The 23,158-nt window shown below is 32.5% G+C and overlaps 1 protein-coding gene across 1 annotated transcript in view; it reads right to left on the bottom strand.

The window, feature by feature from the left end:
- The window catches only part of LOC143231508 (uncharacterized), a 43,926-nt gene extending 25,781 nt beyond the window's left edge, over window positions 1-18,145 (bottom strand). Inside the window, exon 1 of the mRNA XM_076466038.1 lies at window positions 17,938-18,145. Within this exon, the coding sequence (XP_076322153.1) occupies window positions 17,938-18,016 (79 nt within the window). The 5' untranslated portion in view covers window positions 18,017-18,145. The remainder of the gene's footprint in view (window positions 1-17,937) is intronic.
- Window positions 18,146-23,158: the final 5,013 nt, after the last annotated feature.

A 23,158-nucleotide genomic window follows, 5' to 3' on the forward strand; every position in this document is an offset into this window, starting at 1 on the left:
GTTAAAGACAGTAACGGGCTTTGAATTATACTCTGGACCGATCAGAAGTACAAACTTCTGGACCAATTAGATACGTCGTCATAAGGAGACTCCTCAGATCCCAAAAGCCATTGGATCAATCTTGACTTATTTCCTGGTGCTGTTAACAAGATAATAAGAGATGCTTTTAAGTTAACAAAGACTCCAAGTTGTAGGAAAAATTTCCGCTAACATGTCAAAACGAATTACAATTTTTATGTGAAACTGGCTGAAAAGACTAGAATTTCAGCAATCCCATTCGACCATGCCTATAAAATTCCAATACAATTTTCTGGCTTTGTCGGTTTAAATGTGTTCTTACATGTCGATAGCTACGTACATTGGAGGGTACGTAGAAATGCTGTGAAAATTGGCTTTTACCGTTTTTCGCAAAACGCTGATACAGAAGAAACTAGGACTGAGTAGTAATACATAATCATGGTCATCAAGTTTAACGTGAGCAACAATAATTCAAAGATAACCAATATGATTGGATGAATTTGAAAGTGGGCGGTTATTTCTTTAAAGTGTAATATTGTTTTCGCTTTAACCGTAAGTTTGAAGGTATGATTTTTCCATGAAACTTGAAGTCATATTGAAATCATGTTAGAGAAACATATTTGTACTTTTACCTTTTAAGCGCAATTGCGTATGAAATATCTTTTGTATAGGCTCCGGTGGGATGGCCTGGCATGGCCAAGCGTTTTAAGACGTGCGATTCGTAATCTGAGGGTCGCAGGTTCGCATCCCCTTCGCGCCAAACATGCTCACCCTTTCAGCCGTGGGGGCGTTATAATGTGACGGTCAATCCCACTATTCATTGGTAAAAGAGTAGCCCAAGAGTTGGCGGTGGGTGGTGATAACTAGCTTCCTTCCCTCTAGTCTTACACTGCTAAATTAGGGACGACTAGCACAGATAGCCCTCGAGTAGCTTTGTGCGAAATTCAAAAACAAACAAAATCCTTATGTGCAGAAAAAATTATAGCTACAAAATTACCTAAGATGCTGAATCATATTTCCAGATTAATTTCTATGTTTATATTATAAAGCTAGCGAAAAAAAACAACAACAAAGTAAATAAAACGAGCTATCGGAACAATTGAAATTAGACAAACTAATTTTAGTTTGCTTTGAAGTTCGCTCCAAGAGAGCTATCTGCTCTAGTCATCCATAATTGAACAGTGAAACCTGATACTGAAAATTAAGATCTTTCAGTCTTGGCGGCATTATAATGTTAAGGTCAATTATACTATTTGCTAGATAGAGTTATCCCAAGAATCAGTGGTGAGTGCTGTTGAATAGCTGCCTTCCATCTAATATATTAATTCAAAATTTGGGACGGCTAACGGAGATAGCCCTCAAATAACTTTGAAGAAGTTCAATAAGCTACTTTTTAAATATTTTTATTACTGCATTCTCTTAGACTCGTTTATCTATTCTTCTTCATGCAAAGGACACGGTGTATTTTCTTTGTTTGCTTCATAAATTTGCACAGAATTGTTCAAGGGTGCCAACAATTTTTAATTTTGAACTGCTAGGGAAGAGGAAACGCAGCTGTTCAACAGCACCCACCGTTTGAGCTACTCTTGTCGGACAACATGATGGGGTTTGCCTGACACATTATAACGCACCCACGGTTTCAACGTGTTGATCGTGAGTTTTTACTTTTGAGGCAACGGGACTCCAACATGGAACCCACAGGTCAATTACGTTAACTATTGAGCCACTGTTGACTCAAATGGTGTATCTTGACAGAAATTATATCTATAATAATACAAAATTCAAAAGTAACACACCATTTGAAGTATCGTTGCAGGAAAAAGCTTAAAAGTCTGGGATAAGTCTTACGAGTTAAAACACTCATAACAGATTATTTTATAAAAGAGAATATTTTTGATAAAGTTACCATATCCAGAATAATCTGTCCAGGAGAACAAAACTCATAACCAGCTTCATATAAGATCGTTTTCTGTTTTTCCTAGCAGAGTGCAGTTGACAATACAGAACGATAACAATGTCTTCGACGAGGACATTTGATCATTAATGGTCTGTGAACAAAGTTCCTTTTTGATTTGTTCAACATCTCTCATATAAAACTTTCGATATCACATCATACGGAATACGTTTTGACCATCTATTAAGATTCTGACAACACGTTCACTGTACGACATCAAGATTCAATTTATATGAACTATTTAAATTCGATGCAAGTACGCATTATTTAGTATAAATCACCACACCTAAATATTGGAGTTTACCAAAACATTATTGACAGGATTAAAACGGTTTAACCAAAAATAGTTACAGACATTTGAAGTAAAGTAAACCGCTAGTTAAATATCGTTTTCGGTGAATTATATACGAAGACAAAGATACTAAAAGAAACATATAAAGCTAAATAAAGCCTGTTTTTCATTAACATACTTCATTATGCATTAAACGACTAAAACTGAACCAAACTCTATAGTATCAAAAACACATTATCTTTTATACCTTTATCTGTGAAGCTCAGAATATTAAATAAATGATATAAATATAAAATAAAACTTCTAAGATTCAAGGAAACAACCATTTCTCCGCAACATATATCTTTTATTATGATTGCTGATTCCTCCTTAATTGCAAATGAAGTTAAGACAAAAAGCATACTGTATGTTTACTTAAGAAAAGCTAATACTTTCAAAGACGATATGTCGTAAGAGAATATAATCCCGCAATAAAAGCTACACACATCCTAAAAACAAACACTTCTCTCTCTTCAGATTGATGAGCCCCAAAAGAAACAAAAGTGTGTATAAGCATTTCACCATTGCACATAATATAATCGTATATTATATGTAATAATACGTTTCTATGGTTCGATAAAACTAATTTTTTCATATATAGTTTTTACAAATATTATTCTGTTTCATTAAAAGTACATTGGTTTACATATTTCTTTACACTAATTTAGATACATCATATTAGTCAGTTTGAACGAGTACTGGTATTTCAGACACATTTTTTGTAAAAACTTTGTTCTGCACAAAATTATCTGCAGTCAGCTGATGCACAACTGAAAGGAAATAATTGTACTTAACTAAATACAGAAAGGCCTCGAAATATGTTTAAAAAGTTATCTACATAATTTATAGTTTGTCTTTTGTAGGAGAAGTTTCATTAAACATGCTGTGAATCCAAAAACTTCCCAATAAGGCAGCCCTTATGCACCGTAACATACTTTATTTAACCTGGAGCAACAACTGTCTACAAGTAGTAAGTACAGTACCGTGTATCTCTATACGGCTTGTATATATACCAATCGTTCTGAGATACATTATTATTTCAAGTAGGTTTCTCGTCATCAAGAATTAAATATGGTGCTGTTAACATATTTTTATCGTGTGTGTATGCTTAATTTTGGAATAGGCGCGTGCTACACAATATTCCTGAGGAAAACAATAATAATCCAGGGGTTTGAGAAAAAATCGCCTACGTTATTAGGCCTAGAACGAGAAAAAGGCAGTAATGGAAACGTTGAAATGCTAGATCATACGAGATAGAATTACACCTCGTGTTTATGTGTGCAGGTAACTTTTCGTTGTTATTTTATTTCAACTACTAGGTACTACATTTCTTTACATGGTTACTAGGTACGAGATACTCTTATTGCATTGGAATTAAATGTCACCCAAACAGAAGAGGAGGATCGTGTATATTATTACAAGAGCTTAACTGTACATGGTGGAATTTAATTTTTGCTACAAGCAGTATTGGATAAGATGTTATGTTACATTTCTTATGGAAATCTGTCTGAGTTCTCCGTCCGTTATTCGTTGCTCGCTGTTTTCTTTTATTAGGTATTTTAAGTCTCAAAATATCTTTCTCAGAAAAGTTTAAATTGCTTAATTTAACTTTTAACTTTTTAAATCTTTTTTTCGCTCTTAGGTCGAAACATCATCTCAATAAAATCTCGATGAATTATATTTATACATCTGAACCATTTATTCAGTAAAAGTAAGGTAGTTACTGAATATTTTTTATTTATTTGAAGTTGTTCACTTATAAAGTAAGAGTACATAACATACGTTTTTTGCTCTTTTTATTTAAAAACATTGTTTTTTTGAGGTGACTGATCTGCAATTTTTATATATTTTCATTGGTAAGAATAAGTAACTTACAGATGAACAATATGATAATAATATAAGAAGTTTTTTTATCAAAGAATATACATTTTATATCATAATTAAAAAGAGATCATTCGTTTTCATTTCCTTTACTTTATTTGTATTACGTAGCTGGCTCTAAAGTAGCCTGAGAGTAGAAAAACCTATCACAAAATGCATTCTTATTGTCGAATGATTTAAAACGTCTACAAGAACAAGTTTATATTTATAAAAGCTAAAAACAAACAGTTCTATATATGCAACATTACTACTTAATTAGCCTGCACTGGTTTATAACTAAAATAACTCAATAAAATTATGGATTACTACACATCTTGAGTTACTCAAAAGACATTAATGCAAATGTTTACATACATCCACAACTAAGTACTTGCATAATATATAGCAGAGGGTTATGACAAATGTAGTTGACATCTAAGTAAGCTCAATGCTTTACAATCCCAAACTGAAATAACAATTTTTCTAAATAATTATTTGCGATTATGCGAATAAGAATTACATGGCTGATTTTGTTACAGAAAGATTCATACCACCAGACAGTATTATAAACTATCAAACACAGAATTATTTAGTGATAAAAAACACGGAGTTACCAGTGATTAAGAATTTTCCTTGTTGTACAATTATTAACAATACAGGTAAGAAAGTAATAATCTATGAGTGATAAGCAAAAGTCTTAAGAACAGGACATATTTATAACAAACCTGATTTTATTGGTTTTGACGAGATAAAACTTGCTTTTGTACTTTTTATTTTAGAAACGCCTGTCTATTGCTTATTAATATATCAAATCACAGACATGCTTTGAGAAGAACTTCTAAAGTTATGACAGATATAGAACCAATTTTTAAACTAATGTCGTCTTGATTTTAGCACAAAGTGCTTGTTTTCTTATGATAATATCAACTTAAATACTCTCGCCTTTCAACTCAACTTCATATTGTGTATATTATATTTATACTTTATATTTCAGCTGTATTTTATCCTTTCTTCCCTTACACCATCCAGAATTAAACAATGCAGTGTCTGCCACATAATGTCTTAAAACGAATATTCTAGGTGTATGATGTATCATTGATATTTAACATTTTTATGAAAATATCATCACTTTCATTTTGTTATTGTTTTCAAGTGTTTACAATTATAGTTAAATTAAAACCGTTACTATAAAAGACAAATTAAAATCTGGCGATATTTCGAATCTTCAGTTGTTCTGACATACAATTTCCTCCACGTTCGATGCATTGTGTCTCTACATGTGTTAGTATATTCGTCTGAATGGACCTTTCATCAATATGACTCTAGGTGATTAAATTATAAATAACAGTCTCGATATAACAGAACAAACAATCTGTTTCCAGCACAAATGTAACTACAAATGGATTTAATAGCGAAATAGCAACGATTTTGTAAAACGATAAGGTAAGATACTCAGAAACTAGAATGATTTTAAATAGTTTATTTGGGTTAGTGAAAATGATTTATAGCCACATTACTTAATACGTCTCTGTCGTTTACACATTTCTAAGTCAATTTTCAGAAGAATATTTCAGTGTAAACGCACATTCATTATATAAGAAGAAATCATTGTACACGAAAGTGTCTTTCTCTCTAGACAAGTCTCTTCAAAGTCGAAACATTCCCACTACCTCTACCGAATGATACGTCATGTTGCATTAATTTCTAGATAATATATTTTTCTAAACTTCAAAAACTGCGAGACTTTCAACAATAGAGAAAGTTAATCTGTCGTTTACATCTTGCCTCTAATGAGACAAAATTTACACCATCTATCTTTAGAACCATTAATCACACATCAGGACACGTTTTGACATCAAAAGCTAACAGGAAATAGCGTAAACCTCACGCAATATCTAAGTAGTTCCGACTCATGAGAAAGGAAATCTCCTTACACTATGGAATAAATGAAGCGGGTAAATGATGAGAGAGAGAAGAAATGAGAATGAAAGAACGCTAAGGAGTTAAATGATGAAATAACGATCTGATCCAGATACTGGTCTGTATGCGACATGATTTACAAGAAGGTTTCCTACTTCAAGAGAAGATATTGAACGTATACTTGTACACAACCATTCTCTCTATATTTATTTCCTCATTCGACTTCTTATTTCCTGGACTTTGCCTTGAGCTGATCGAATGTGTCACCTATCAGTAATTTGTTTCACGCACGGGGCTCTATTCCTCTACTGAAAAGCAATTTTCTGTTTCTACTTGAAAACAAATGAAACACCAACATCAGGTCATAACGTATCTACCCTGTTATTTGTTCACTAAAACAAGATGTCATAGTGTCATCAACTCTAGTAGCGTCCTCTGTCGGAATAGAACTGCTACAAGTTAAACATATCTTTAATAATGAACCCATACAGTTGATAATGAACCAAAACAGATTAATTTTTGTTTTATAAACTACACATTTTGAATTTTAGTTAATAGCGACAGTAATTCCAAAGTAATGGATTCATTTCTTTTATCAATAATGCATGAAAAAGTATTAAAATTAATTTCTTTGCAAATATTATGTTTAACAGTGAACTACAAGCACAAGTTAGCTGATAATCTTCACAGGGTTACTTTCAGAAGCTGAATGTTACATATGTGTGTGTGCTTAAGACAAAACAAACAAATATATATGTTTGTATCTGTAGGTTATTGTCATAGCACCTTTGGTGAGATAATTAATTAGTTTTTAATTTTCTCATAAAATATTTTTGTTTAACGAAACTACTTTCACAACTGTTGTTTATTTTAAAGTAAAGACACAGTGGGCTATCTGTTGTAATCACAACGAGGAATCGTACCCAGAATTCTAGTGTTATAAATGAAACACATACGAAGTAATTCTATAACCAAACTAGTTTCTGACTAAATGAATTCAAATTACCTCTTTCATTGATAACTGATATTATAAGAAGAAAGGAGGAAATAGTAAGTAATGTACGATTACAAAGATGACTGCATTTCTTATTATGAAAAAGTGTTTGTAAAAATACAGCGTTTGTTTGAATTTCGCGCAAGATACTCAAGAGCTATCTGCGTTACCCGTCCCTAATTTAGCAGTGTGTTAGAAGGCAGATAGTTATCATCACCCACCGCAAACTCTTTTATCATCACTTTATAACGCCCCACGGCCGAAAGGGCGAGCATATTTAGTGCGACTGGGATTCGAACCTGCGACCTCGGATTACGACTCAAACGCCTTAACACGCTTTGCTATGCCGGAACTATAAAAATGCAATAAATATACATATCATTTCTCAACATTAATTAATTGAACCATCTTAGATGTTACAGTGCTCAAAGTTGGGATTAGTGATAAGCAGAGGGCTTTCAAAACTAGAACTTGAAGTTATATCTCTGATGTGAGCACAGTTCTTGAAGCACATTTTTTGATAGAAAATAATTAAAATTTATTAAGTTTAAAGAACTACAAATATTTATATTTTTGCTTTTCTTTAGAAACGTGTTACGAATTCAAAAATGTGTTTCCAAGTGATTATTTACAGATGTTTCATCTTGTCCATTGTCAATTTTTCTCGTGGAATTTTCTTACTTTATTGTCTTTAATGTGACGTATATTAGGCTTTATAAATACTTCTGAAGGTTTTAGGTAAAAAGTAGATTTTGAAATTGTATAAAAACTAACTTACTGTATATTTTGTCATTATTTATAATTCAATTTAATGTGTTATTGATATAAGTAACATTGAACTAATTGAAACTGAGAAGAAGAATTTTTCAAGACCAATTGTATGCACATTAAGGCACCGAAAATGGGATATAACTAAAGAGTGATACCTTCTAGTTAGAATAACATAGACAACAACTAAAAGTACTTTAAACATATTTGTGCTGTTAGGCCTAAAACAATCTTTATCGCACTTGACTCATAAGTTAACATATTTCACCTTCTCATAAGTTTGATGAAATGTTTTGAAGATCATTAAGGCATACCACAAAACTAATGGAATTATTTCTTCTTTTATTTAGTGAATATAACTTTAATAACGACGATCCAACATATAAAAGTCTTCACACTGTTCTAAGGTGGATTCTTGTTGTATGTGTAGAATGATTTGTTTTAGACGGGCATGGTTTAGAAATAAGCACGGTTAAAACACTATACAATGCAATTCTCCAGGTGTACTGTTACGTGGGCGTTATGGTAGCTAGCGAAGATAGGTGTGTACTCAGACATGTTTCGAACATGGTTACACGACGTTATTGCGAACAGTGATATTTTAGCAACAATCGCATCGAGATGGTAAACAGTTTGTAACAAAAATATTTCAGCGACCCTGTTTTTCAGTTATATGTTTTCGCAATTTAGATCTGTTTCGATGAAATGTGGCATTGATATAATGGACTTCATAATGCCGAACAACATATTACTGTAACATTCGCTGGAGACTCAATCATTTTGAAAAAAAGTTGTTGCTTTTTTTCACAAACATATCCTCGAGTCATATAAAGTACACCATAAGGCTATTGTTATAAAAGAGGAAAACAAGACATGTTACAGTAAATACTGGCGTCGGTTCTCATGTGCTAAATTGAAATGAGTTAAGTGTTGTAATTCAAATACACCACAATATGAATGGTTTGATATCACATTTCTTCTTCCTTCGGACAATCACGTTTTTAAGAGAATTAAAAGTATCGAGTGAAAGTTTCCCATACGTTTCAAACATTCCTCATGCTCATTACAATTTTATTGTTATGTAAAAACTGCATTGGCAACAAAACAACATTTGAGTGTAGAAACAATGCATCTTGAAACTGAAAAAAATAAGGTTAATACGCACATTTTTTATACATAAATCGGATCGAATGTCAAAAGAGTGGATCATTTTACTATCAACAAATAGCCAGGTGGGAGAGCGGTAAGTTTGGGGATTACACTCTCCCTGAGATCGGTGGTTTGCTCCCCTTACCCGGTAAACAGAGCAAATAGCTCACTATAGCTTTGCTCTAAAACAAATTCATAAATTAAACTTAATTTCAATATAATTCAACTATAATTAGCATTTAATAACGGAATATCAAACTCTAAGTAATTCTTTTCTATCATTAACATGCACTTTTTTTTTTTCAAAATTGTTAACCCTCTTTATCTTTCCGCTCAGCTTATCTTGAACAGGTGTGTAGTCAGTCTTGTCTATATATTGCACCGTAAATCCTAGGGCTTAAGCGTGATTAAGTAAAAGTGAGAATAACAATATCATTAATTTAACATCAAGGCCAAATCAAAACACTAGTTTAATCATTAGGAATGTTGAACATAGCGTTGAGTATGTTATATCAAAACAATTTTGAACATGCAATCACATTTAATACAAAGCTACGATGAAAAGAATGTATCAGAACTACATTCTGAAATAGTTTGGCTTTACGTAAGTAGTGTTATGTCGACGAAATGTATCTTTTTGTGAAGGATGTTTAATAGCTCTTCTCGACAAAATATCCCTGCACTCAAATAATAAAGCTATGTTGAGTATTCTAGATAGATATTTACAATTTTCAAGAAGAGAATATCCCTTCACTTAATTGAACTGTAAAATTAAGGAATTTGTATGTATTTAGGATACCAGAACAATCCAGAAAGTGATCTGCAACAAGTCGTACATCAGCTATTATAATAAACGTTTCACGGTTTTGCGAGAGAGATCTCAGAGACAAAGGTACATGTGACTCAGCCAACAGTAAGCACATAGGCAAGAAATGTATCTGTGCAAAAAAGCAACAGAAAATCACTTTTTCAGGGAGGAGCGGTTTTATTTGGAAAAGACAGTGTTACCACTAAGCATTTTGAAATGGAAACTATGCTTTGGAATATTATCAAGAGGTATGGTCGCAAGATAGAATATAAACGAATGATACTACATAGACTGCAACTACGTAATGAGGCTCACAAACAGTTTTAATAGAGAACACCAAGCCCTCTGTATAACGCTTTATGTAAAATAGTGAAATTTCTTGTGATAGCAGAAATCTGGTCATAGTAAGTACAAAAATTAAGGCCCGGCATGGCCAGGTGGTTAGACCACTCCACCTGTAATTTGAGGGTTGCGGGTTCGAATCTCCATGATACCAAATATGCTCGCCTTTTCAGCCGTTGAGGGGTTATAGGTGGCGGTCAATCCCACGACTCGTTGTTGAAAGAGTAGCCCAAGAGTTGGCGGTGGGTGGTGATGACTGGCTGCCTTCTCTCTAGTCTTATACTGCTAAGTTAGGGATGGCTAGAGCAAATAGCTCTCGTGTAGCTTTGCAAGAAATTAAAAAACAACAAACAATAATTAAGTTGATCTGATATCAAATCGTAACTTATAATAAAACTTGGCTCATGCTAAAAATAATTCGAATAAGTAATTCGACCCTATCTAATGTATTTGATCTTGATAAGTAAATTGATCCTATCTCTAACTCATCAGTACTGCAGAAAATACAAAAAAAAAAACAGCAAAGTTTAAGAGATATGAGTCGAGATTACAGTTATCGATGCTTCTGGAATTTTGTTATCAGATATAGTTATTGCTATGGTTTTGTGGAAATTAATGTTACGATAGTTAACAAGAAAAACCGATACTATTTTTACTGAGTAAATTCGTATAATATATAATGTTGCAGCTGCTAAGATGTAAATCTGTACAGAAAACGAACATCTCTTTACTAACAAATATTTTTGACGGATAATATGAAAAACCCATCTTTCGTTTTTCATTACTTACACCAGTTTGCTTGTGTGAAGTTTAGCACAAAGCTACACAATGCTGTAATCTACCCCCTACATGTATCGAAACCAGGTTTCTAGTTTTGTAAGTCCGGTTGCTTACCGCAGTGCTACTAGAGGGTAGTCATATCACAGTAATATTTGACGAAGAGATAATAATCAAATGGATTTATTTTCGTTCAGCAAAAGTAGACGTTATCATACGTTTTATTTGTTACTGATGTAACAAATTTTATGAACATTTTAATGTTCATGAAAAGTAACTTGATTTGTAGGTTCTCTAAATATTGCTATTAGCAAGTATTCAGATTATATCACAGACATCACTCACGAACACTGATTATTGTTCTTTATAATAGAATAGATATTAGTGTTATAACGTTATACATTTATCTTGGTTTACGTACACAAATAACAGACCAACTGTTTTGGTGAATATATGCTGACAAAGAACACAAACTGAAATTTACCGTGTATTTTCTCTATTTTACTTAATGAATAGAACCTTCGTTAACACCTGCTTCGTAGCAATTGTGCATCTAATAAAAGTTGCGTAATACATATTGTAAAGAGCAGTTTCAGGAATTTATGTCAGAGTTCGCTTTGTTTCAACTTCTCAATTATTAATTAAATGGTAATAATACGATGTGAAACTAATTACTGGAAAAATTGAACATGTGCAGTAAATGAGTTATTTTCATGGTTGCTCAGGCAGAATGTGAGATTGTCCACGAACTCAGTCATTACATGTCCTTCTCTTAATACCACGAATAAAATAAACTAGTTGCTTGAAATATTAATAATAAGTAATGAACTATGTAGAAGATACTCGTTTGACTTTTGAAAAACATTAAACATTTACATATCTTTAAAAATAAATAGCATCCACATCTATCTTAAATAAAACTATTCCATTACTATTTCTTGCATCTATATACAAGATATATACATATATATATATTTCACAAACTTACTTAATTTTACTCTAAGATGATCGGCGTTAGAATTAAAATAAGTATATGACACTATATTATTAATCCTTACCATATAAACTTTATTCGTCAGTAACATAAATAAAATATATAATTGTTATAAGCCATTTATTCAGTCTATTTCACACAGAACAGTCGACGTTCAGGAATATTGGTTATATAAATACCGATGACACCAATACTACGTTTGTTGTGTCAAATCCGGCCTGATGAGTCCTTGTTTTGGGCGAAAGACTTCGTCGGTATTGCAGACGCAGTGGAGTTACCAAGTATTTCTTTACTTTTACTCATAAGTTTTAGAATTTTAAATTTCTTATCTTCTTTTTATTATAAATTTTAAAATTATTTTATTTTATTAATTATCGGCAGTAAAGCTTTCGGAAGGTTCATAACTATTCCTTTGAAATAATTTATTGGATATTATAAAAAAAATAATTAACATTATTTTTCTTTTACTTTAGAAGCGAAACTATTTCTCTAAATACATTAAGACTGTAACAGTGAAAAACTCTTAAATTGATGGTTTGGTTTATTTTGAACAGCGCACAAAGCTACACGAGCACTATCTGCGTTAGCTGTCCGTAATCTATCAGTGTGAGGCGAGAAGGAAGGCAGTTAGCCATAACTACTTACCATCAACATTTGGGCTACTCTTTTGCCAACGAACTGTGTAATTGATCGTAACATTATAACGTCCCACGTATGAAATAGCGAGCAAGTTTGGTGGAAGAGAGATGGCAATTAGTGACACTCAGATTACGAGACAAGCGTCCTAACCACCTGGCATTGCCGGGCCCTTAAATTTAGAGTATTTGTTTTACAGTCTTGTTCTTTTAATTATCATCCTTAATTAGATCTGCTCTCAACATGTAACTTTGTTTCAGAATCTTTGCGCAGCGCTATATAGAGGACTTTCTGTTCGAGCACTTTCTAATTTCAACTTAACTAAGAAGAAAGCGGTTTATCAAAAGCATCATTTCCAAATCTTAAGCCACTGTTGTTTTACCACGAATATTGGAGATTTACTGTCAAATCATTATACCCCATTACTCAAAAGGCGAGCATGTTAGGTGTGACGAGGATTGAACCCGCGACCCTCATATTACGAGTGAGTTGCCTTAACCACCTGGCCATGCCGGGCTAGTATTCTTCTTTTCAGACTGTTATTTCAATGCAAGTATTATTTTTTAATGGTGTATGATCAGTTGTAGATGTGGGTGATTATTTTCTTTCCTATCTTTATGGGTACAATCTTTTTTCCACATTTTGAAACTAGCATTTTGAAGCTCTGTTAGAAAACTACCAAATAAGATTTATATGTCTTGATCACTGTATTACTGTACGTTGGTTGTGTTCCAGTCTTTGCAGATATGAGTTTTTATTGTCTTTCACTTTTATGTGGGCTCGGCATGGCCAGGTGGTTAAGGCACTCGACTCGTAATTCGAGAGTCGCAGGTTCGAATCCCCGTCACACCAAACATGCTCGTCCTTTCAGCCTTGAGGGAGTTATAATGTGACGGTCAATCCCACTATTCGTTGGTAAAAGAGTAGCCCAAGAGTTGGTGGTGGGTGGTGATGACTAGTTCTCTTACCTATAGTCTTACACTACTAAATTAGGGACGGCTAGCACGGATAGCTCTCGAGTAGCTTTGCGCGAAATTCGAAACAAACAAATAAACTTTGGTATGTATGTAACCTTCAGTATATACATCTTTCGCTTTTATGCTCTTGCACGTATGTTGCGAGCAAAGAGTGCTCGTGTTCTTGCTTCTGTGTTATGTGTAATTGAATTACTCAATTAGTGTCTGTGTGCTTGGGTCTTGAGCGAATGTGTTGGATGCAAAAACAAGTTTATGTATGTCTTGCTGTTCAAAGTTCTTGCACGTTTATTGTGAGACTCGTAATCACATTTTTTACAGCCAGATGTTGATATGATATCATCTCTGTTAGAACGTAATATTTAAAAATTTCAAGACAATTCCAACACAGTTCTTGTGTTATTAAAAGTCCACTTGCTAAAACATTATATCACAGCAACGTTATGAAGCACTCCAGTTTGTAAAGGTAATAGAAACTAGAAATTTAAGAGTTTTTTGTGAGGTACAGAAATTTCACCGACAGCACCTTAAAAAGATTAGGATTGGTTCTTTGTAACTTAGACCGACAAATATACTTTAATCAAATTGCTTCGGTGTCAGAAATTCTGTTTTTAGACTCCATGTTAAAAATTTTATCTTTTCCATCATACATATGTACAGGTTTTTAAAAATTCTTTTTTTTTTCTCACTTACTAAAAGCAAACATATCTTAAACATATCTCGTCACAACATTCGAAAGCAAGATACAGCACTAAAAATTGGAACTACCAGAATCAACGAATTTTGGTGGTGTAAAATAGACTGTCTGTTTATTAATTGCCTGAATATTTCTAGTATACAACTGTGAAACACTTTAAAAAGACTGATAAAAGACGCCTTGCTGTGTCACAGAGTTACAAATTTTATTAATTAATCAGTATGATTTCACTAGTGGGGAATTTTGTCTTGCTTACCTTTTGATATTATTTAAAATGTTTAATTGGTTACATAGATGAGAGTACGAGTGTGGATTTAATGTATCTAAATTTTCAGAAAACATCTGTAACGTACCAGATAAAAGTATTGTTAAAACAGTTACCCCTAAAGGTGTGGGGGATAAACTATTCTGTTGAATAAAAAATAGTGGCTGCATGGAAGAAAGCAGAACGATATCAGACAAACTGAACTGATGTCACTAGTGGTTAGAACCTTCGTTCGTTTTGATTTATATAAATGATATAGATGAAAGGATGGTCAATAAAGCAGTTAGATGTGCTGATGATAGTGAAGTTTTGGGTGTTGCTGATTGTGAGAAAGGTTTTTCTGCTACACAAAATGATTTAAATTATTTGGTGAGTTAGGTAAGTAAATGATTGATGACTCTTTGTTATTATATATGCAGTGCGAGATACCACAATTTCAATTATGAAAATAATTATGATGGCAATAACTTTAACAATGTTGCAAAAGAAAATAACTTTGGTGTTCTGGTTGATCAGCCTCTTATGCCATCCAAGCGATGTGCTGTTACCAGTGGTAAGGGAAATAGAAGTTTAGATTGTAACAACAGAAACATTTAGTACAAGTTTAAATAGGTTATAATTTCACTGTATAGATTATTGATTAGATCATTTAAAGAGTACTGTGTTGGACCCTTTACCTTAAGAAGGAGATTGAATTGTTGAAGTATGTCCAAAGAAGGATTACAACAATGATATCTAAGATGGTAAGATCATATGAATACTATCTTTTCTTGAAAAACGGAGAGACAGAGTGTACCTGATTCAGGTGATGAAGATTATTAAGACACTGATAGTGCTGATCCAAGATCTTTTTAGAGCTTAATAAGGAGAAATAAATTTTATATTTTGTCAGAGTAAGAGTCATCTTGAGTTAAGACAGCTTTAGTTTTCTAACAGGTTGGTTGGTCTTTGGAAGAGGTTACCGTATGTATATGTGGTGAATGCAGTTCATTTAAGGGAGTTTGGCTTACTTAATCTTTAATTGATAATGGTTAAATGTGAGACTTTTATATTCACTTTAATAAGTTTAATTTAATAAATGAGATGACATATATGGCTAAATAGATGCTTACAACATTAAAAACCGGGTTTTAACACCCGAATACCCGTGGTGAGCAGAGCACAGATACCCGATTGTGCAGCTTCGTACTTAACTACAAACAAACAAACGAAAGTTTTCCAGTTTACTCTTAAATAAGTTAGGGGTAATTGCTGAAACGTATCAAAATAGCTTCAAAGGCTTGTTTGGACAAACCTACTGGTATTTGACAAACCAAGGATTTTAACCACGATGAAGAGATTTTTATGCACTGAGTATCAGCAACCAAGAGTTTCAAAGTATTCAACATAATGTTTGATTATGAGTCACGTAGTTATCAGATGTAAATAACATTTTAATTATTAATAATTTAAAATACTTTTCGTATGAAAACTATATTAAAAGCGAATATGAAATACGATAGTAAATGTCTAATACGTATATCCGTCTTCTTTCTCAAACCCGTATATTCATGATAAATATATACCTATGCTCGAAAATGCGCAAAATCTCACATAAGAACAATTTAGTTTATACACTAATTTATTATACAGACAAATTTCTTGGAGAAATGATTTGCAAGGGATACATTTAAGGACACTCAAATATTTATGTTTCGTTGAATTTCGGGCAAAGCTACACCAAGGCTATCAGCGCTAGTCGTCCCTAATTTAACAGTGTAAGATTAGCGGAAGGCGATGTTTGATGTGACGGTGATTCGAACCCCCGAATCCTTAGAGTACGAGTCGAGTGCCTTAACCATCTGGCCAAATAATACTCTTTTCTATAGTTTTGAAGCTACTTTATTAACATTTTAATATATAATACAGCATGCGTGTGTGTGTGTTTCCTTATAGCAAAGCTACATCGTGCTATCTGCTGAGTCCACCGATGGGATTCGAACCCCTGGTTTTAACGTTTTAAATCCGTAGATTTACTGCTGTACCAGCGGAGTATTGATTATTTATGAGTTATCCAGTAAGCATTTAATGAAACGTTACCTGACATCTGGTTGAAGTTTTTCGAAATTTAAAAATACTTTTATGGTTAAACACTCTTTGAAACACTAACACAATTTGTTTTATTTCTGAAGTGGATACTGGTGTATAGATTCCATATTAATACTAAAAATAAATGACGTTCAAACACTAAAATGTTATTTTTTATTGAATTAGACACTTAACGTTTCGCTTTACAGTTTCTTCAGGAACGTTCACCAACACAAAAACTAGATATGAGTTTAAGAATGATAAAAACACTTTATAGACAGGAATCAGTGTGAGACAACATCAGAACGATATTGACACCATAACATCAACTTATTATTTTTACTGACAGAAATGAATAGTGTAAACAAAATACGATATTTATCATACAGAGCTTTGTAAATTAGATCTTATCAGTTATTGGTTTTCACAATTTTATAAATTATTTCAGCGAAAGAGAGCTAATCCAACTAGACTAGCTAACAGGTTCTCTTTTAGTCTTTACTTTATCGGTGATTGTGATAAATTATTGACAAACCAGCTGCTTGTCCGAGATATGTGCATACTATTCAGCTACGTTACTACGAAACCTCCATTTCAAAATACACAAATTGCTAATCTGACAAAGGTAAATTGGTTATTGTTCAAATAGCATTAAGATATCATAAGATAGAAAATTATTATTTTTTTCGCCATAGAACGAAAACGTTTCTTAAGAGTGGAAACCGTTTTGTAAAACTTGAAGTTTTCTGAAAAAAAAAAGCGAAAATCGTGATTGGGTGAGTTTCAAACATGCGATTCTGTTCGATGGACAGATACCTTAGCTAGCCGAGAAAATGCCATTGAAAGGTCGCGCGTCTTAGTGCTTACGTGAGTGATTAGAAAGACGGAATTCTAAAAGACTGGACAATGTTTGTTGTCTTCTAAAATTTACAACGCCCTCCCATATATTGACGTTTTGTTCAGCAGTAGCGCTAAACTTAAGTATATGATTTTTATATTATTAACGCATGACTGTATGGCTTATGTTATATGCGCTTAGTAAATAACATGATATAAAAACAATAACGATATTGTAGAAATCGTTTTTAGAGAAAAATACAATTTCATATATTGCATTCAATTTTTCAAACAGACAAACTTTCAAAATTAGAGTAAAAAATCTCGTTTTGCAAAAGTGAAAACTGAATCATATATATCTATAAAAAATACGAAAAAATAGTAATATGTAAAGGATACATCAATCATACTGAGTGTCAAAAAATCTTTACCTGTTATCCTGTTAAAGATTTTTGTCAATTTGCATTGTAATCAAATATAGACTGTAATACATAGATAAAAGAATATGCTTTTCAGTTTCAAAGAATAATTTATATTGAAACTTACCATGTAAACAAAACCAGAGAATGAGAATAACAGGCCATAAGTAGACCCCATAATACCCTCTTTTCTTCTGACCCATCATCTCTAGCCAAGTGTTGCTATTATCAGTAGAGACAAGAGAATGCTAAAATGATAACCTGGAGACTAAGATTAGAAACCATCTCTACTCCGTCATCTAAGTAACTTCCTGTCACTCCGCTCTTGTTTCTAACACACCTGCGGTTATGGGAAGAAACCTTGTCTTTCAGATCTATATATTACAGTGATTCAGGCTGCTCGCCTGTAGGTGGCAAGTCGCGTCCATTTCACTATCGAACAGGGTGGTGTTTCTTCTGTAACCGAGTTGGATCGTTATACCTATTTTTGTTTATTTATTTATTTTTCGCTTTTATTGCGATTTTTCTTACTTGTATCAAAAACACATAAAGGACAGATAATGTCAAGAGAAGAAATTAAACAAAAGAACTTCGCTACCATTGTCAGAACAAATCTACTAGTTTTAAGCTAAAGATGAACACACAATACCAACACAAAGTACTACAGAATGTACTTAAATATGAAAGCTTACAAACTTTGTGCCTAAAAAACGGCTTTTTTTCATTTTGATAGTAACACCGAATTATATTCTTATTTTCAAGCGTAATGCGCTCTTTTAATAAAAACAAAGAAGTGGATTAATATTTAGTGTTTCGCTATCGATTTTACGCGACTCATTATCTTCGAGTTTGATCGTTTCAACCAGATAAATGATTTTTATAGCATACTATCTTATTTAATAAGTAATATTGGACCTTTAAGTTTTAGATATATATATTACGCGACTTTATGATCGCATTTTACTACTAGAATCTTGGTAAAGATTAACATTCATTACCATATTTTGTTTATCTGTAAAGTAATTTTGTGAAAACGTAAACAGCTTTTGATGAGGAATACAAAGCTTTTCATATCACTATCACTTCCTGCCTCACAGTGGCTCACCGGTATGTCTGCTAAAAACCGGGTTTCGATACCCCAATGGGCAGAACATACATAGCCCATTGTGTAACTTTGTGCTAAATTCAAAATAACAACAATTATCACTTCCACTACCTAAATTCAGCCACTCATCCATTCGTTTTATTCTGAAACCACTATTGCAATATTTCATTCAACGATTTATCTATTATTACCATATAACGCTTCACAAAGGTCTTTAGATTTAAAAGTATTTTAAGTTTTCACACTTAACTCTGTTGTTGTGTTGTATATATATATATATGTGTGTGTGTGTGATATTGTTTTATCAGTCTAGTTACTGCTTTTTGTATTAACTAAATAAACTAATGATTACATTATTATATCATAACTTTAGTAATAACCTTCTCTATAACACAATTTTCAAATTTTGCAAAAGATTAAATAAGTTATTTTGAAACATTCGAAACTTGTAAATAAAATGTTTTTTATTAACAGTCTTCACCTTTATTATTAAATTGAACTTGCTTGTTTAAAACAATTCAAGAATTTTTATCACAGAGCAAAAAGTACTATTTTAAAATAACCTCCCTCGGTTCTTCTTTATGATAATCAGAAAAATGACCTGAAATGCATATGATTAGTCATCCAACTTATGATGTATATAACTGTCTCGCAGCATCTTGCCTTCCTTGCCCAGACTGCTTATGAAATATGGTCAGATGTCGCAAAACATTTATAAATATTTCCTTTATTAGAGGTTGGCCTGACATGGCCAAGTGTGTTAAGGCGTTCAAGTCATAATCCGAGAGTCGCGGGTTCGGATCCCGGTCGCATCAAACATGCTCGCCCTCCCAGCCGTGGGGGCGTTATAATGTGACGGTCAACCCTACTATTCGTTGGTAAAAGGGTAGCCCAAGAGTTGGCGGTGGGTGGTGATGACTAGGTACCTTCCCTCTAGTCTTACACTGCTAAATTAGGGACGGCAAGCGCAGATAGCTCTCGAGTAGCTTTGCGCGAAATTCCAAAAAAAAAACAAAAAATCCTTTATTAGAGAATCATATTAAAATGGGAATTATCAAATCACAGGCGGCTGTTTCGAAATGGCTACAACTGTTAAAAACATAGTTAACGCAATGTCCAGCCCAAGCATATAGCTGAAAAAACCAAAAAAACAACACAATATAGAATATGTCGATCTTAGCTCGGTGAAATCGTAAGTTACATGCATGAGTGGAGACTATATCATATTTTCACAGCCATAAATAAAATCTGTATTAGTGTACTGATAGTTAGACCTACATCTTTACAAAAGTGATACATATGACAGGTTCAAATTAAACGCTTTCCGATATGAACAAGACTTACAGCAACGCATCTGCAACAGCGTCAAGGAAACATCAGTGAACCAAACACTCTTGAAGCAATGTTTGCTTAACAGATAATTCACTTTAGCTTGCAAGCAAATAATAAGCGTTTACTTGTATGAAGATAATTAAGAACCATATCTTACTCGTTTTTGTAGATAATATCACGCATAGGGTGGTGGCTTAACTATACAGTAAGTAAAAATAAGCACTAGTGGGCGTAGTGGCCTATGTAGCCTGAAAAATAGCATCATTAATGTGATAGCATGTTATCCATCAGACTAAATAGGTCATTACGTCAATATATTATATGTACCACATGCTACGACACTTTAGTCTGTCATATGTTGGTTTCAGTTGACCCTAACTTGAACTTTATCGATGATAATGCCCATCCTTACCTGCTACTCCACTTGACCCATTTGGAAAAGAAACGATTAATGGAATGGAGTCATTTGCATCCTCGCTGGCTTCAACTATACTGAACATTTATGATACGTTATTAAGAAACATGTTCAATTCTATCAAGTTATTACAGTAATAAAAGTTAATAGGAACTTATCATTCAGAAGAGAAGTCGAAGATACATGAGAAGTTAGATGTCGAGGTGTCTTACTCTTCACTCAGATCTTAATCCATAAAGAAGTGTCAAAAGGTAAATTGCAGACTGAATAACCTTTCAGATCGCATAACCTATCACATGATCTCCACAGAAATGAACAATGTGGGTAATTGACATGACTATATAACAGTGGTATTGATTTGTCATTGATAAAACTATCATCAGTATCATACAATACGTGATAGAATTCCCTTCATAAATATCAACGAAAATGTAAAAGTTCAAAATAGATAATGTCTATTCTGTTGCAAACGTCACATGTGTTGTCAAAGTACTTTACTCGCGGTTTTAACGAAAATATTTTATTTTACATTTTATTTGTAAATTACCTACTTTTTGATTGTTTTATGTAAGTACAAATTGTACGTTTTACCGTTTACCTCTAAATATCTTTGTTTGTTGTGATTACAATATGTAAGATCATTTTCCAAATTACAGGTACATTTAGTTAATTTATAATTCATTTCTCCATTCAGATGTTTTAAAAGAATTTATAACCGTTGAATAAAAAAGAATAACGCTATAAAAAACAACCATAAGGGGATTTTTTTAATTACTCGCAAAATTACTCGAGAGCTACCAATGAATAGTTAGAGTGACCGTCCATTATAATGCCCCATGGTTCAAGGAGCAAGGATGTTCAACGAGATAGAATTCGAACACGACCATAAGAGAAAAGAATGAATATTTCATTTAAAAAACGTGCCACTAGAATTTCCTGTATTTTTAGTTTACAATCGAAGTATCATGATTGATCTCTTATTTTAGTTCACAAGCCTTCAACAATGTTGTTTCTAAATAGGTTCATTGACTCGCGAGTCCAGATTATAACACCAAACTTTAACTTTGCTATTGTTGAAGTTATCTTTCTTTACATTAATGAGGCCAGTATGAAAAAAAGCAGAATGTATACATATTTTTCACAATTTCGTTATTCACATAAAACTGAACGTTAAGCTTATAGATTTAAACTTAATTAAATGGGCATTTATAAAATAATATCCTGAATTCGATAATTTTAAATTTTTTGAAGCTCTTTCTAGGTCGTTACATATACCATTTAAAAGTTTTATTGTAGCATGAGGTTTATCCTTTATAATCCTTAACTGATAATATGTTATTTTATTCAAATATATATAAATTTGCAAAATATTTTAATGATAAGTTTTTTCTCAAAGCTATCCTTACATCGTATTATTTTTATAACATAAAATATCTCTTCATTTTTCGTATTGGTTAGATGATATGAACTTCTAAATGAACTACATTAAAGTAATATAATGATTATATAAATAAGTGTAAAGTCAACTATCAACTAAAATATATATAAATAACACACGCAAACAAATGTGGTTAAATATTTCAATATTTGACAGTTGTAATTGAATATGACCGTAACACATGTTTACTGTAATATTTTAGGAAAATTTTGAAATTTTATGGCTCTGCCACAGTTATATGTAATACATTGTAAAACTGAATTAACTGAAATGCCTTGAATGTTTTTGTACGGATATAAAAATTGGAAAAAACTCCTTCAGAATATTAAGAAATTCACTGAAGATAAATGTATATGTAAAAAAAATGTAATTCTCAAATTGAATGAAAGGTTTTTATTTATATTTTGATCAACTTTCAGCCTTCCTCTCTCTTCAGGAGCACCAAAATACTGTTGGAGAGACGCTTTGAAGAAATACTGGAATTTGATTATGCCATTAAGAATTGGTTGTTTATACATAGCCATCATAGAAAGCAAATGATATAATTGTAGTTAGCAATTTGGTTTTCAGAACATGTATTATCGTTTCCTCAGGAGTCAATGACATATTCAACTTATTATTACCTTCACTAGAATGAACGATATTTTACATATGTGGGTTTTTTGTTTTTGTTATTGACGAAAGAACACTTACTGTATAATCTTATAAAACTTTGAAGAACTGTCAGTGGAAAATTCTTATTATATTTTGCTTCAGCAATTTATTAAACTGGGAATGGTGTAGGAAATCTCTTCTCAGTCGAAATAAAAGTAAAAGTGAATAATTCATAGTTTGAAAATGCTATAGGCTTAATTCTATGTATTGAAACTGTACAACTACGATGTAAAGTCACCATTATTTTATCAGGCATCGAAAGATCCGACAAGAGCGTAATAATTTTGTAAAAAAGTTCTAAAAAGTTTTAGTTAAATAAACAAAAACTACCCTTAGCACAAACTCAGAGACATGTTTAATCAAATGTTTTATCTTTTGAACATGCAGTAATTACGGTAGTCGTT

This window comes from Tachypleus tridentatus, chromosome 11, assembly GCF_004210375.1.
Source record: "Tachypleus tridentatus isolate NWPU-2018 chromosome 11, ASM421037v1, whole genome shotgun sequence".
Lineage (NCBI taxonomy): Eukaryota > Metazoa > Arthropoda > Merostomata > Xiphosura > Limulidae > Tachypleus > Tachypleus tridentatus.